This window comes from Eriocheir sinensis, chromosome 14, assembly GCF_024679095.1.
Source record: "Eriocheir sinensis breed Jianghai 21 chromosome 14, ASM2467909v1, whole genome shotgun sequence".
In the NCBI taxonomy this organism is placed as follows: Eukaryota; Metazoa; Arthropoda; class Malacostraca; order Decapoda; family Varunidae; genus Eriocheir; species Eriocheir sinensis.
Genome location: NC_066522.1, coordinates 21,248,596 through 21,266,251, shown reverse-complemented (window position 1 = coordinate 21,266,251; position 17,656 = coordinate 21,248,596). Strand labels below are relative to the sequence as shown.

The window sequence follows — 17,656 nt, the reverse complement described above, 5'->3', positions numbered from 1 at the left end:
AGAAATCAATATACCATTAAAATCCTTATCTTATCATCAAACGTTGCAGCTAATATGATACGCGTCAGGTTAACGCAAATGGTTGACAATGTAGTTTCTTAATGATGCTTCGCTCACAAACCGAGCCGTACCACCGAATCGTGTTTCACTCCTGGGGTTTGCTCAGTACCACAGGCCACAGTAGTGTTGCTGTCACGGTGAGTGGAGGATCGGGGGTGGCGTTGCCGGTGTGGTGTTAAGTCGTCCCCGTGATTTAGTTTGTCCTATCCTGATCTGTATGTAAGTGTAAAGAAGTACCAAGGACCTAAAAAGCGATGGAAGGCGAATCAGGTCAAAAGAAGAAGGGTGATTGTTGATATCCTAGTTATATACATACATACGTCATCATTTACTTTTTAAATATATACAGATAAACTTGGGTGGGACAGATCCCGACAAGCAGTCAACAAAAGACACGGTACCGCGTCGAAATTTATCCATCCTGTGTACGTAAACAAAGCTCGGACAAGCCAAATCAGGGGCATGAGACTTGACGCCACACCGGTCCCGCGAAGGCCGTACGTGGCAGTGATAATCTAGCGTCGTCAGTAGTGAGAGAAGTGATGAGCGTGTCCAAGGCAGCGGTGGTGTTGGAAGTCCCGGGAGGCAGCCACAGGACACGGCAGCGGCGGCATTCAGGTTGGTAGGACAGGCGTGGTGGCAGAGTTAGGTCAAAGTCTACGGTGGTGGAGTTGTTTATTAGACCTCTCAGTAATTCATATCAGAGACAAGACTATTCATTTCTCGGTATAGGATGCTTTATTTACACGTTGTTTATCACAGACCTCTCACCAGTTCATATCAGAGACAAGACTATTAATTTCTAGGTGAAGGATGGTTTATTTACACGTGGATATAGTCTCATTCGCAAGATAATGACTATGAGAGCAGTAGAGTGAGATAATCGTACAGAAATTGCTGTGGAGACCTACGCTGTGTTGTGTATGTAGTAGCGATAAGAAACTGCGGAGTAGGTTGGCTATCTTGCCCCTTCGGATCTTAAAAAAAAAGCCCACATTGACCTAACGGATAACGGGCCATAGCTCAAGCTCATATTTGACGATTTTCGTAGGAGTTTCAGGCATTTCCAAGGGTAGTTTGATGGCCCTGGTGGTAGTTTGATCTTGCTTCTGTGCCATGAACCTGAAAAACACACACATTAGAACCCGACTGATCTCCTTTTCGGCCGCTGGGGATAGTTGAAATGAGAGACCAATATCCTATCGCCGCAAAAACGTACCCTATCGCCAATAAGGACAGTTAACTTATCACCGCTAAATTAGTAAGCTATCGCCAAAACCGTTCTAGAGGGTTCAACTTATCACACATTATGCTCACATTAGCGAAAATATCCTTTGCAACACTTACTTAATAAATAATACAATAATTCACGTGTCATTCATTATTGCTTTTATTGGGAGTCATATTACAGCACGTACAATAAATCCACTCGAACATTAATAACCAGAAATTTTATTAGAGAATATGTAGCCCCAGTAGCCGAGATTGAATATAGCAAAAACCAGCGGGGTCGTGATCTTGGTGAAGAGGACCAGTCTGTGCGCGGTGATCCAGTGGACGGGCGGCCCCTTCAGCTTCTCGGGCATCTCGGCGGGGCGCACGTACCACACCTTGGGCATGCCGCCGTTCTGCTGGGGGTCGCTGGAGTCGGTGTTGGCCACGCTGTCGACGAGGGCGTGATAGATGATGACGAGGAACGTGATGCCGATGCAGAATATGAGCCAAATGTCCACCATCTTGAAGTAGGATGTCTTGGGGAGTGACGCCGACACCTACAAGATAAAAAAAAAATGCGTAACGTTAAAGAATATGAGCCAAATGTCCACCGTCTTGAAGTAGGATGTCTTATGGAATGACGCAAACACCTAGAAGAAAAAAAATCTTTGCGCAACGTTAAAGAATATGAGCCAAATGTCCACCGTCTTGAAGTAGGATGTCTTAGGGAGTGACGCAAACACCTAGAAGAAAAAAAATCTTTGCGTAACGTTAAAGAATATGAGCCAAATGTCCACCGTCTTGAAGTAGGATGTCTTAGGGAGTGACGCAAACACCTAGAAGAAAAAAAATCTTTGCGCAACGTTAAAGAATATGAGCCAAATGTCCACCGTCTTGAAGTAGGATGTCTGCTCAACGTCAAGGAATATGAGCTAAATGTCCACCGTCTTGAAGTAGGATGTCTTATGGAGTGACGCAGACACCTAGAAGATAAAAAAGTCTTTGCTCAACGTCAAGGAATATGAGCTAAATGTCCACCGTCTTGAAATAACATGTCTTATGGAGTGACGCTGACACTTAGAAGATAAAACTATATACGTAACTTATCAAAGAACACGAGATGACCTGATTAGGACTCCGATATATTTTTCACATTAGCCTCGGAAATGAATCTCTCCCCGTTTCTTATTTATATTATCGTTCACTTCACAAGCATCTCATACCTATTATTCCGTTTCTGTCTCATATGTGATTGATGGTTGCTGGGAGAGGAGGAATCTTATTGGTGACGTCTGGGCTGGAGTGGGCGGAGCTTATTTCAAATGTCAACGTGAACAGACTATAGGATAAACGTTCTTCGCGTTAGTATTAGACAGAGCAACTTTTTAACCTGCGAGAATAGCGTAGCGATGACCAGCTGTACGGTGAGGGCTGACATCATGCGCACGTCAAAGATGAGCGTCCTGAAGAAGAGCGTGGTGTAGCTGACGACGAGGAGGACGAGGGTGGGCGTGTAGATGGTGAGGATGGCGTAACCGTAGCGCCGCGTCAGGGGGACAATCACACGGGCCTCGCTGAACTGGCCGCTGTTGTCGTGTTCTAGCCTGACTTGACCCACCTGTATTGACATTAGCACTCAGGTTCATGATACCCTTCTCATATTTTAAGCAGTTACCTATTGGCTATGGAGAGTCTGCTCCTGCTAAAACTAATATAATCCATACAATAAATTCCACAGCACCAACGCCGACAATACCTAACAAGCTCACTAACCTCGTACTCTATAAGGAAGGGGTTGGAGAGGTACTGGACGGTGGAGTTGTTCGGTTCGAAGATGAGGAAGGACTTGAGCTCCGAGGTGATCCGGAGGTGCATCTCACACTGCTGGGCGTCGAACGGGTACAGGTTCAGGTCGAAGTTACACTTATACACGGTGCCGTATTTCCTCCTGATGGTGAGCGTGTTGTCCTTGCCGCTGTACACCTCCACTGCAATCAAGCACACGGTGTATACATAAGGTTGGGTGGTATGACAGTCCGCCCTAGTGAGTCTTCCCTGAACAGTGCTTACTACAGCGGTGTGAAAGTGTCGTGAGGACCATGTTTACACTTAAAGATGTTGACTGATCGGATACAGTCATACGTACCCTCGGCCGGGGCAGCTGGGTCCATGTAAAACTTGTTCACGCTGCGATGGATGAACATGACTACATCCTCGTCAATGCGCGTGCGGTGAATGTTGTCTGTGTTGATGAAGTTGACCTGCGGGATCCACAGCTTCCGCACCGCGTCTATGTCCAGCTTATTGAGGCTGTTGTTGGCCTTCAGGTTGAGATAGTTGAGTCGGTTGTCAATCCACGTCATCGCGATCTCGTATGCGACCTCCATAGTCATCTCGATGGTCTGGACGGCGATTGTCTCCATGATGACGTCTAGAGTAATGGGCAGACTGCGGTCTTCATCTCCGCTTAGGCGAGGAGGGAGGTGAGATTGGTAGTCCTGAAATAAAGTACCGCATGATGAAATGATTCCCGTACTGTCGGCTTTTCTTGTGTGCATGTGTTTGTTAAGTGTCACTTGTACGCGCGACTTAGTACTTACATTCGGGAAAGAGATTCGTTTGCAGTCCCACTCATCGCTGTTGTCACGACAGTCGTACTTGAGGTCACAACGGTAATGGATGGGTATACAGGTAGCGTCGTTGCAGGTGAAGTGACCTCTAGGGCACGGGGAGAGCGTCAGCCTTCGTCTGCCAATCTTCTGGTCACAGACAGGCGCCTCGAGACTCCACCACCTGAGTCCCATTGGAAAGTAAGGGTCGGCCTCCTCCATGCGGGCCATCGTGACGTTATTCACCACGTCCACCCACACCCACGTGTTGCCCTCTATACGGATATGGTATCTACCGTAGCCAATGAATACCACGTTACCGATGGACCGCTGGTAGGCAACGAAATATACATTGCGGAGCTCCTGTTCACAGATGCCAAAGAGAGAAAACCTAAGCTGTTTCTTGAAGGTACACACAGCACAGCGTGATTGCATCTCACAGCTAATGTCGGCGATCCCATAGCGGCTGACCGCTGCGCAGTTTTCATAGCGCAGACCATTTGGTTCATACGGCGCCCAGAAGATGTCTGTCAAGATTTTGCCGTCGCTCCGCCTCCAGACATCCTCCTCAGGCTCGTCGGTGGCTGACGTCCAGAAGTTGTAGTGACAGTTGTCGTGGTTTGGGTGGGTGACGGCTGATATGTTCTGGAGATTGTGGATGTCTTCGAGGGAGGTGGCCCAGGGCAGCTGTGACCCCAGCGCCTCGCATATATAGTGGGCCGTCTTGACACGCACCGCCGGGAACCAGAAGTATGACGTGCCCGTTTTTTGTTGGCAGAACTCCGCTAGGGTCAGGTTGTAGGAAGAGACAGTTTTCAAGCTCCAGCCCGCCTCCCACGAGATGTAGCTGCCTTGTGGGTCCGTCTTACAGTTTGCAAAGTCTTGAATCTCGTCGTCGCCCAACACTCGATCCCACACGTTTACCTGGTCAAAAATGGTCCTCTGTCATCCGTTACTCAACCTCGTATTGATTTTTACATGAATGCAAACAATCGCTCAAAAAGAATAGTTGCAGTTGGCCTCAATTCACTCTACAATCTACCGCTAAGGAAGCAATCTGTGGTGAGGGAATCATATCCCACAGCCGTCAAATAATAAAAAGCCAGACAGTCACTCAGTTTGAATCACCATATTAAATCCTGCAAAACCTTGGAACACGCTAATACTGTACTGAAATGCATTATTTGATTCCGTTAAGGTATGAAGCGTGGAAGCAGTATTTTGTGTCTTGCGTCTTCTCTAGTTCAAAGTGGCCCCGATCTCACCTGCGTAAGATCTCCGCTGAAGCTGTTCCGCGGCTCAAAGTTCTGTCCGAGCCGCGCCCAGTTGCCGTAGACGGGACTCTTCAATACGAAGTCCTGCACGTTGTTCAGCTCCCCGTCCAGGAAGGTGCTGATCAGGTTCTTGGGGTGGTCGTAGGTGAAGCACAGGTGGTGCCATCTTGGAACAACGGAGAGGTCCAGGACGAAAGTTATGAGATTTATGAGTAAGCAAATACATGCATTATCCGCCGTCCAACTGACTTAACGCTGTTACAAATTGTTCACAAACTATTTGACTACACATTTCTCCTCGTAGCTTACCGAACTTCAGATAAGTACCTCTGTGTGCTCATGCTTAATTGATATATTGCCTTATGTCCTCACGTGACTTGGGACCTGGTTTCCGAATATTGAGGCATTGCAGCACAAGTTGAGGAACGTTTTATATATATCATCCCTGACAAGTGTGATAAAGAAAAATAATCTGAGGGTTTTCCCGCAATGTTATCCACACGACACTATACTTTCATGCGTTGTGGGTGAAAAGTTTGAGTAGCTGATCCTCTGAGTAACTACATAATTCAGAATACTTCGCCAGCCACTTAAGCCATTCCGGGACAATAAGATGTTGGGCTAAGGGAGATTGCGTGACTCTCACAAGGTACATGAGAACTTTATTTGTGTGCACGACGCAAAGTCAAGAAACAATGCTATTTGGACTCACTCCTTCGCCTCGAAACAACTGCTGTGAGCTTTCTTTTTTATTTAGATGATCGGTGTTATGCTAAAAGGGTCAATGTAGCGCTGTAGAAGAAGGGGTTAGTGACTTTCTAAATAACTTGCACTATCGACTACCTTGGATGTGTGAGGTAAAGCGACCTAAGGAGAGACACGAAAACGCAGGCACGCTAAGGTGACAATGCTAGAGGGGAAGAAATTAAAAGGTTATTAAAGCATGATAAGGTTGAAGCTACATGGCCGGATTCTCGTACTCAGAACATCATATTTATAAACTTTCCAGAGCCAAAATTGTCGCACACGCACAAACTACGATATTGAGTTAATTATTATTCAAACCTATAATTATTGATGCTTATTGTGATAGCTATGGGTAAAAAAACAAATCACAATGCGCTGAGTACGATAATCTGCTAACTCAAGGTTGAAGGAGAGGAAGCAATCATACAATACTCGTGAAAAACAACTAACATGTAAAACCAAAACCTACTGGACGCATGAGAAGGTTCAGAGGAGACGAGACGATGACATAGATATAGTGAAAACCATCCAACATATATGACCGCAACGTAAGCACTAAGTCAACCCTAAACTATAATAAAACTATCATAAATCCTATGGCTGTGGTCACTGGCTTTTGAATATCAGTACTGAGGGTCACGAAAGGCAAGACGCTCCTAGTATGACTGGTTAGTAAGTAGGACAGTCTCTATATATGGTTGCCGAGGCGAGTGTGTACGGTATTATTTCATGACAAGGAAAGTTACGGAGGTATTTATATTAGATGGGAGTGGTGAATAATCATAGGTGGCGAGTGACATGATGAGGGGTTACGGTTATAGTCCCGTTACATGGCTGTGAAGGGACGTGTTTGGTGGTAGGAAATGTGTTAGGTGAATAAGGTACGGTCGTGTGAGTCCCAGAAAATTAGATATATGATGATTTTACTTATACTTATTAACCTCTCTTTTGGGCACTCTTGAGAACTCTTCTTTTAATTTTTATAGGGGCAGTGATTAGGGGGCTTTTTTTCTCTTATTTTTTTTTGTGTGTGTGTGAGTCCCAGAGCTGCTTCCTTTAGTGTACAAAAAAATACATGCCTCTCCTTACTTTTTATAAATCTGTACTCTATAATTTTACTCCCTTTGCTTACTAAACTGTATTATCTATCACCCAGTCAGTCACCTATATGATTAAGTAGGCAGTACATCAAATAATTATCAGCGAATCAGTCAATTACTATCTGTCTATGTCTTTATCTATATTTGTATTTGTGTCTCTCTGTCTAGCTATGTCCGTGCCAGTCTATATGTGCTTGCCTCTATATCTGTGTCTATGTCAGCTTGTGTTTGTCTCTGTCTCTATAACGTCATGCGCGAGTTTGCTTCAGAATTAGAACCGAAAGTTTTAGTAAGCAGTAAAAAAATATGAAAACAAAAATTGTCCGCTAAGCACTGCCCATGTAAAGAAGTAGGGAAGAGTGGCCAAAGAGAGGTCAAGTTCAAGTGGGATGACTGTGTTTTCTTAGGTTGTGGAATCCGGGAAGTGCAAGGGCGTGATCTGTAAGCCGAGCCAAGGGGAGTATGGGGGGCCTCACCTGAACGCCCACAGCTCCTTCTTCAGCAGCTGGTAGTTCCACGCGTTGTTCATGACGAATCGCACCCTCTCCACCAGCACCTCTGTCGGGGGGAGGGGGGGAAGGATTGACACACACACACACACACACACACACACACACACACACACACACACACACACACACACACACACACTAACCCTCCCAAGGACATTTTTCCCCTTTTTCGTGCACCGTCTGAAGGTTGAAAGTCAGTTTGCGTGTCTAATTCAGCTTGATTTTATTGCCTTTGTGATATTCTTAAATCGGAGTGCTAAAAACCGACCTGTCTCCTCTTACACGTCTTTGTAGTAACTTGACCACGTTTTACCTTTTCCCCCTCCCCCCCCACCACACACACACACACACACACACACACACACACACACACACACACACACACACACACACACACACACACACACACACACACACACACACACACACCGTTCCGATAGCTCAGTGGTTAAAGCTCTGCGCTGCCAGGCAAGGGTAATGGGGTATTTGTGTCTGAAGGTCCCAGTAGTATACTCAGAAATCGACTATGATGATATTTGCTCAAATCGGGAAGGGACTTGCTGGCGATGACGAGTCCAGCTTGTGAATGGTGAATTACACACACAAGCGTAACAACACTCGGTTTGGGTAGTCTGTCAATAGAGGACCACTGGCGATATAAATACAGCATTACATTGCATTCCAAGACCCGCTCTACACGCCATTACTGGGGCGGAACACAGATATCCAATACTTAAGGCACGCACGCACCTCGACTACTAATCCTCTTTCTCCTCCTTTTCTTTCCCTCTTCCCTCTTCTCTCTCACCTACTTTCCCCTCTCTTCTTCCTCCTTTCGTATTTCCGTAATGCCTCGTCGTCCATGCTTCCTACTCAACTCCTCATTTTTATTTCTGCTAATGCATCTACCCTCAGACGCTTTCCCTTCTTCCCTCTTTTTCACCTCCTCCGCCTCCGTTTCTTTCTTCTTCCTTTCCCTTACGACTTCTCCATCTGCCTTCATTCCCTTCTTCCCTCTTCCTTTTTCACTTTCTTCTCTGCCTACATTTCCATCTTCTTTCTTTCCCATTCCACTTCTGCATCTATCTTCATTTAATTCTTCCCTTCTTTACCATCTTCACCTCCTCCTCCTCCTCTTTTTCTTCCTCCTTCCTTCCTCTGCCATCCACTAGGCCTCTAACGTGAAATCGGAGTTGCCTATAAATCGTAAGTGTGTAAATAATCGAAGTCTCTCTCCTGCTGATTCCCGTGTGAGCGTTTGGGAGAAATATTTGGAGTTCGTGTGACAGGAACAACACTCGGGCGTATAGAAGAGAGGCCAAGAGCGGTGGTGCTGTGCTTCGTGACTTCCTAAGCGAGACACGGCTGGATGCTACCAACGAGATTAGGCGCCATAAAACGTCGACTTTCTCTGACCTTTATCCTTTGACTTGATAAATTTGAGGTCTTGGTGTCGTGTATGTGCCGAATCGAGGTCCTGCGCGTGTTGAGTATAAGAAGATCGCCTCCCTTCCCCCCTCTGTGAATCACTTATGTAGGCTGCGTTGACGGTTGTTGTGAAGTGGTTTCAAGTTACATTCCCTTTACGGTGGTTAAGGAAATACGCGGATTCTTAGTAAATAACTCGCCAAGAATGTCACTGTTAGCTGTTTGGTCTTGATTCGATCTGCCTCAACTCTTCTATTAATAATGTAGAGATTTGAATTCTCTCTCTCTCTCTCTCTCTCTCTCTCTCTCTCTCTCTCTCTCTCTCTCTCTCTCTCTCTCTCTCTCTCTCTCTCTCTCTCTCTCTCTCTCTCTCTCTCTCTCTCTCTCTCTCTCTCTCTCTCTCTCTCTCTCTCTCTCTCTCTCTCTCTCTCTCAAACACACACACACAGTCCCCCGCACAGTCCTACCCACAACCCCTCCCCCTCGACATACAACCTCTCCCGACATACCCCCCCCCCCCCTGACATACAACCTCCCCCCCCACACACATATACGCAACCCTGCTCCCTCTGACATATACGCAATCCCCCCCTCCCCCTCCCCCCCCGACATACAACCCCCCACCCCCTCCACACACACGCACCTCCCAGCAGCATATTCTCCAGCTTGAGTTGGGTGTCATGCAGCTGGAAGAAGACGGAGCGGGTGTGGAGGAAGAAAATCTGGAACCTGGCGCAGAGGGTGAGGGAGAAGAGACCCCGGTCACGAGGTAGCGGTCCTTCGTACATGGCCACGGAGTCGGGGATGGCCACGCCGTCCTCTTGAAACCTCAGCACTAACACGCCCTCCACCACCCGGCCTTCTGACGTCCCGGAATGAGATGGAAAGTAGAAAACGTCACAAAATCGCATCCTCAGAGCCAGTTCGGTGTTTATTTACGCTTAGAGGCGGCTGTTGGGTGATTGCAGGCGCTCCTAATCTGTTGTTCCCTTCAGTTATATCAACCAATACATTAAAAAAAAAACAGTGACAGTATATAACGTCACAACATTCTCAGAGCCAGTCGGTGTATATTTTCCCGTTTAACCCGGTAGCAGCGACGGGCCAAATTTGTGTCTTTACCGTGTAGCAGCGACGGGCCAAATTTGTGTCTTTACCGTGTAGCAGCGACGGGAGCGACGGGCCAAATTAGCAGCGACGGGCCAAATTTGTGGCTTTACCGTGTAGCAGCGACGGGACAAATTTGTGGCTTTACCGTGTAGCAGCGACGGGCCAAATTTTTGTAATGATAAAGACCCCCCAAAATAGATGATGCATAAACTGATCACAAATGCATTGATATATATTATGAAATGGTGTGTGTAAGTGATAATTTTTTTCTCATTAATTCGCTTTGAGGGGCCTTTAATTAAGAAGCATGATCCCCACAGCTACCGGGTTAAGGGCTGCTGTTGGCTATACTTGCAGGCTGAAGCTTCCAATCTGTTCCTTTCATTTGGATCAGTCAATACAAAAAAGAAATAATGGAAAGTATAAGACGTCACAGAAATGCATCCTCAAAGCTTTTTTTTATATTTACGTCTTGGGGCTACTGTTGGGTGTGTTTCCATGCGCTCCCAGCAATCTGTTCCCTTCATTTAGATCAATCAATACATGCAAAAAAATAATGGCACTATAAAACGTCTCAAAAACGTATTCTCAAGGCCATCGGTGTTTACGTCTTGGGGCTGCTATTGGGTGTGTTTCCATGCGCTCCCAGCAATCTGTTTCCTTCATTTAGATCAATCAATACATGCAAAAGATAATGGTAGTATAAAACGTCTCAAAAACGTATTCTCAAGGCCATCGGTGTTTATTTACGTCTAGGGGCTGCTGTTAGGTGTGTTTCCAGGCGCTCCCAGCAATCTGTTCCCTTTATTTAGATCAATCAATACATAAACACATGATGGTAGTGAGATTCGTTTGACAGGAGCGTGGCGTGGTGGTGCATGGGCGTCTTGTGATTACTAAACGAGAACAAAGACTTATCCATTTGCAACCTCTTAGCTTATTCGTTGATATGGTGTGCGTGTGTTCGGTAAAGCACACGCAAGCCATGCATCATACTTATGTACTTATGTGTTCAGAAATACAAAGAAAATGTGTTCTTAAGCACTGTAGACCTTAATGTGTGTGTGTGTGTGTGTGTGTGTGTGTGTGTGTGTGTGTGTGTGTGTGTGTGTGTGTGTGTGTGTGTGTACAGTAAAGAAAGCAGCTCAAGGGCAAAAAAAAAAAAAAAAAGGAAAAGAAAAAATACTGCTAATCACTGTTAATATATATATATAAAAAAAGAGAGTTTAGTAGAGTGGCCAAAAGAGAGGTCAGTGTCGTGTGTGTGTGTGTGTGTGTGTGTGTGTGTGTGTGTGTGTGTGTGTGTGCGAGTGTGTGTGTGCGCTACGATGTGGGTGCTGTGGAGTGCAACCAAATCCGAGTCTCACGCTTCATGGTAACTCACCCCAAAACATCACCAGCAACAACAGCAGGAGAGTCATCGTCATCAGCCACATCAGCAATAGCCTCATGGTAGTAGGAGTAGGGAGTCTCAGCGCCTATATGCCGTTACGAAAACCCCAGTCATTAATTACTTTTGCATAGGGCTATCCAGTGAGGGCGTTGTGGGTGTCTGTATGTAGGTAGCTGGTGTTAACGTTCTCACCGCCCCCCCCCCCCCCCCCCCGTAGCCGTATACACTCCTGCCCTATAGAAAAGAACGAGCTAGTCAATGAATCAGTCAATAAGCCGGTACAGGGAGGCAATTAGTGTGTCGTCATGGTGCGGTTACGTCTTTCATCTGCGTAACCGTATTTGGTAATTGTGTGTGTCCATCCATTCATTGTGTTCTTTGCATAGTTGGCTGCCTCGTGTAGTAATGTGTTAAGGAAATATCTCAAGGGGAAAATATAAATGAGAGGAAAAAGAATAACCCGCTAATCACTGTTCCTATATATAAAAACGAGTAGTATACGTGAGTGGCCCAAAGAGAGGTCAATTTCGGGAGGATTTTTTTTCTTTTCTATATCGTTGTTTATATGCTCAGGAGGCGTTATAACCATGAGTTCTTTTATTTAAGGTTCTATTGGTTTAAACAGTATAGTCTTGAAGGATTATTTTAAAAGTTATTGCGTTCTTCCTTTTTGCTTGCGTGTTAGAAAGAGGAAAAAAAAAGCGATTCAGCATTTTAATTATGACTCTGGGAGGAGGGTTGATAAAGAGGAAATGCAACACAACGATTCGGCATTTAATCATGACTTTGGGAGGAGGGATGAGCACTAACCCTCTTCCTGTTCTTACTATACCCTTGATTAAAAACAAAAACAAAAACTGGTTGTGTTCCCGTTACTATATCCTCAAGGTGCGAAGGGAAGATGGGGGGTGGGGGGCGAAGTCATTGGTTGTGTTTGTTACTATATCTTCGAGGTGTGGCCGGAACAGAGGGGGGGGGGGGGAGTGGAGTGGGGGGTGAAAAAAGGGGTTGTGTTGCTCAAGGTGTCAAGGGGGGCGAAGTATTGGGTCATGTTTCTGTTACTATGTCTTCGAGATGTGGGGGTTACTATATCTTCGTAGGTGGGGGGCAAAATACAGGGTTGCATTTCTGTTACTCCATACTGACGGTGCGAAGGGAAGGGGTTCGTGAGGGGCGAAGTTAGGGAGGTACACAGTGACCCATCCTTCCTTGATATGCCTGACTGCCTACCTCCCCCTCTCTTATCATCACTTATTGAGCGGTAACGTGTGTCATCCCAGTGTGTGTGTGTGTGTGTATGTGTGTGTGTGTGTCATTAAAGAAGAATAATGGGTATGGAGTTCAAAGGTGTAATGACTCAAACGCATTCACGATGAACATTTAGAAAACACTTAGGAAGACATTCAGACATTTAGAAGGATATAAAAACCGATAAATCTCTCGCATTAAAGCGACACAAGAAAGGAACAAATGATTTAGTAGCCAAGGTCAATAATATAATTCTCTCCATGACCGTGAGAAAGAGAAAAATAAATGAATGGATTGAAAAGGTTCGCCTGTCTTACCATCTTCCATTATGGTGTCTGTACAAGAGGAATAGACTCCACAAACACACCCAAGACCCTTTCCTCAGATGCAGGGACGTATTTCATTACTATACCTATAAGGACGAGAGTGGCAACATGCAACGGAGAGAAGGAGAGGAGAACAGCAAGCGTGGAAGAGGAAGGAAAACAGAGCGAGAGAAGAACGGGACAGCAAAATTTAATGGAAGGAAAGGATATGGAAAGGACGTGAGGATTAAAGGGGTACTGAAGAATAGTGCATAGAGAGTAGTGCTTGAGGGTATTATATTTTTCCTACACAACGAATGCTTAATTTCTCGATGGTAATATTTAAGGGGTACTGAAGAATAGTGCTTAGAGAGTAGTGATTGAGGGTATTATTTTTTTCCTACACTTTGAATGCTTAATTTCTCGATGGTAATATTTAAGGGGTACTGAAGAATAGTGCTTAGAGAGTAGTGCTTGAGGGTATTATTTTTTTCCTACACAACGAATGCTTAATTTCTCGATGGTAATATTTAAGGGGTACTGAAGAATAGTGCTTAGAGAGTAGTGCTTGAGGGTATTATTTTTTTCCTACACTTTGAATGCTTAATTTCTCGATGGTAATATTTCTTCAGCTGGAGTGACATGGATTTATATTACTTAGTGTGCAATTGTTAAGGGTATTATGTTTTGAGCCTGCTTGCCTTACCGTTAGCAAACTTCTTCAGACATATATCAGACCCTTCGTTAATTTTTACAGCAAAGGAAGGAAGCAACCAAAGGGCAAAAATGGAATAAACAACAACAAAAAAAGCCTGATAATCACCGCTCCTATAAAAGAGAATAGTAAAGAGTGGCAAGAAGAGAGGTCACTTTGGTATGGCGAGGTATAGGTGTCTTGTCACTCCTACTTACTCATTTTGGCTTTTTTTTTACATCAAAGGGTGCGGCTCAAGGGCAACAAAAGAGTCCAAAAAGAAAGTCCGATACTCGCCGCTCCTACAGTAGTAAAAAGTAAAGAGTAGCCAAAAGAGAGGTTATAAGGTTTCCTCCAGTATTCACGCCTCGTAGTCTTTTTATGTCCATCGCATGTCTAGGAGGATTGGTTACGTGATGTCTCCCCTAACAGGAATTGAGTGTGACGGTAGAGATAGATATTCATGGAGAGGTATTGTGCTTCCGTTCTCACGCTTGCTTCTGGAGGGTAATATTCTCCTGTTTTTCTCCCACTCTGAATCGTTAGGTAATTTTGTTAGGTTATTTAGTCAGGTAATTTAGTTAGTTAGGTAATTTTGTCAGGTAATTTAGTAAGATAATTAAGTTTGGTAATTAAGTTAGGTAATTTAGTTAGGTTATTTAGTCAGGTAATTTAGTTAGTTAGGTAATTTTGTCAGGTAATTTAGTAAGTTAATTAAGTTTGGTAATTAAGTTAGGTAGTTTAGTTAGGTTATTTAGTCAGGTAATTTAGTTAGTTAGGTAATTTTGTCAGGTAATTTAGTAAGATAATTAAGTTTGGTAATTAAGTTAGGTAATTTAGTTAGGTTATTTAGTCAGGTAATTTAGTTAGTTAGGTAATTTAGTCAGGTAATTTAGTAAGGTAATTAAGTTTGGTAATTAAGTTAGGTAATTTAGTTAGGTTATTTAGTCAGGTAATTTAGTTAGTTAGGTAATTTAGTCAGGTAATTTAGTAAGGTAATTAAGTTTGGTAATTAAGTTAGGTAATTTAGTTAGGTATTTTAGTTAGAGATAGATATTCACGGAGAGGTAGTGCGTCCGTTTCCATGCTTGTGGAGAGGAATATTCTTCTGATTTCTCGCACTCTGCATCGTTAGGTAATTTAGGCGATAATAACAAAGAGACACAAAAAGACTCTACAGTATCGTATCTGGTGACTGTTTTAAAAGACATAATTGAACCTTATGCACACTGAAGGCGAGAATTGGTTATTTCACATCCACTTTAAGATCGAACTCGCGCGGAGCGACGTGGGGGAACAGCGATTAGGATATTGGTCTGAAAACTGAGAGATAATAGATTAAAATCATTGATATCGGCTGGCTTATGCACTGTAGTGAAGTGTTTTCAAAGAAGTTCGCCTGAAAGTTGCTGTGGTGTTAATAACTGTCTTAAAAATGTGCGTGAGTGAAGAGCGATTAGGATATTGGTCTGAAAACTGCGAGACAATAGATTAAAAGCATAAATATCAGTGGCTTATGCATTGTAGTGAAGTGTTTCCAAAGAAGTTAGCCTGAAAGTTGCTCTGGTATTAATAAGTGTCTTAAAAATGTGCGTGAGTGAACAGCGATTAGGATATTGGTCCGAAAACTGCGAGACAATATATTAAAAGCATAAATATCAGTTGGCTTATGCATTGTAGTGAAGTGTTTCCAAAGAAGTTAGCCTGAAAGTTGCTCTGGTGGAAATAAGATGTTTTTTTTTTATCATACACATAATATAAAATCTTCGCCCTGCTGCAACACGTGACTGACTACCAACGCTGTGATTCTTTGACCTTTCCCTGTGTCTCTCGTTGCTATTTCCACTCAAAGCAGCAAACCCTTAGGCCTCTTCCTTCATTTTTTCGCACCTGCTTTTAGCCAAGACCTTTGTGATGCTGCTAATGTTATATTCTCATCGTTTTTTGTGTGTGTGTGTGAGCTTCCAGGCGCCTTAGCTTTTTTATATTAACGAGAAGTCTGTCATCTTTAAAGTCACGAGTGGTAGCTACTTGATGTTAAGAGTTCATGTAATTGTTTGTTTGCCTTGCTCTCGTAATTACTCATCGAGCGAGGTGCTTCGATGACACTCAACGTTATGGTGTGTTACTATATACTTAAGTTTGCAGGCGGAACGGGGAGAGGGGAGTGTAGAGGGGCAATGTTTTTTTTTTCTTGCCCTAGAGCTGCCTCCCTTGATGTAATAATAAGGGGTTGTTGCCGTTACTGTATCGCCTCCCCTCTTTTTCTTAACTGTGTATGTGTGCAGAATATAGACATGCATTTTCAGTTAACAGACACGGTAACTTTATCGCTGCAGAAGCCGAGGCATTGACATTGAAAATAACGCCAGTCTTCAAGGTGTCTTCATTGGTTCTGTTATGTTGGAGGGAAAATATTTGGCGAGCACCTTGCCCGAAAGTTCGAACATATGAATCGGAGATGGAAAAAAGAAGCGATGTGATGCGTATTAATCTAGTTTGACCACAGCATAAGATACATTGAAGAAACGAAAATGCAGATAAAGTTGTGCAATTATCTTTCAAGAGTAATCAACATCTTTGTGCGTCGATAAGCATTTGTGTAAATCTCTCAGATCAGCGCATCAGAAAATCTAAAATTGTAAAGTATGTATGAATAAAATAATGTTATCAGTTTAGATCGAATAAAAATGTTAGAAAAAAAAGTATCGTTTTTGTATTAATGACTAAAGTGACCCATAACTAAACTGGCTTCTGGTGAAATATTCCAGGGATCAAAATTAGACACAGCGCCTGTATAATCTAAAGCGTGTCGCAAACTGTTCACCTCCAAACCCGACCCCTTCCTCGCACGCCCCATGCAGCGGCACACAATCGGTGGTGGCGGGGCTGCGGGGCTCCTGTGAACACCTTAATAAGGAAACAGCTCGCTTTGGCCTCGCCTAAGCCAATCAGCGAGGCTTTCAGCGTCTGCCGCGGCCTTCTGATTGGATACGAAGGCGAACTTCTTTTGGAGCGATGCGGAGGGACTGACTGGGAGGAGAGGTCGCCGCCCCTCGGAAATTATGACATTGAAAGTAGGAAATGAAAAATTTAAATAACGAAGATGAACTTAAGATATTTAGTAAACTTGTTCACTTATATTCTAAGCCGATGCTTTTATGGAATGCACAAAATACAAGATTCTGCCAGTGCATCCGAGCGGCAAAGTCGACGGTATTCCAGGCGCCGCGTGGAGGCGTGGCGGCGGGAGTCTGTGATCCAAGGAGAGGGCAGGTTCAAAGTGGATCGTTTTGAATTTTTCGTGAGGCAAAATATTTATACTATTTGCATGTGTGTTTCCATTTTGATACTCACAAACTCTCTTAAGACTTTCTATACACTAAGTAAGTTCTGGAAGCCTGTGTGGTCGAATAGCTACTGCACATACTCTATATATGAAAAAGGCAATTTCGTGGTCGGTCTCTTTTTCATTAACTCCATCGTTCAAAATCTAACAACTCCCAACAGTGAACTGATATGAAAACTGAAAAGTGAGTCCCGTAAAAAAAATCTCGCTCAACGACTCATCAGAAGACTCCATCTTTCCTACATTGAAGTTACCTGGCAGACTCACGGTGCAGGACGCTGAACGCTGTGTCACGTCCTCGCTCCGCCACCGCCACCGCAGCACTGTGCCGAGACACGAGTCACTAGGCGCCTCACCAGTCACCACCCATTGATTCCCTCGTGCCGCCCCTTGATGGTTTGATGCCTACCTGCCGCTCTAAATACCCCCTTTGTGCTCATCTCCTCTGTTATTTGAGTTGTGTTATATTGACTGCTAGGTGGATAAAAGAAACCCCCTGAAGGCGAGAAGGTTTTGTTTCCCGTGGCACCGTTTCGTTAGGCTTGAGGCAACTCTTCATTACCTTCCGCACTTTAGAATTTAGATGGACGTGCTGCTATTTAACGGTGCTTC

At 44.3% G+C, this 17,656-nt stretch overlaps 1 protein-coding gene across 4 annotated transcripts; it reads right to left on the bottom strand.

Annotated features, from left to right (window-relative positions):
• Positions 1-99: 99 nt before the first annotated feature.
• On the bottom strand, positions 100-17,360 carry LOC126998623 (uncharacterized). 4 transcript variants are annotated; one of them, XM_050860557.1, is made up of 10 exons: positions 17,299-17,360; positions 11,440-11,533; positions 9,589-9,807; positions 7,482-7,563; positions 5,150-5,324; positions 3,876-4,808; positions 3,422-3,773; positions 3,049-3,263; positions 2,666-2,893; positions 100-1,832 (listed from the first exon to the last, which is right to left on the bottom strand). In XM_050860557.1, the coding sequence occupies exons 2-10, from the start codon at positions 11,504-11,506 to the stop codon at positions 1,497-1,499; spliced, it is 2,607 nt and encodes an 868-aa protein (XP_050716514.1). In that variant the 5' UTR covers positions 11,507-11,533; positions 17,299-17,360; the 3' UTR covers positions 100-1,496. The 4 variants fall into 4 exon arrangements, 2 of the variants coding, with proteins under 2 accessions (XP_050716514.1, XP_050716513.1); XM_050860556.1 differs by having other exon boundaries at positions 3,422-4,808; XR_007752950.1 differs by having other exon boundaries at positions 1,690-2,111; positions 2,259-2,893; positions 3,422-4,808.
• Between the last annotated feature and the right edge of the window lie 296 nt (positions 17,361-17,656).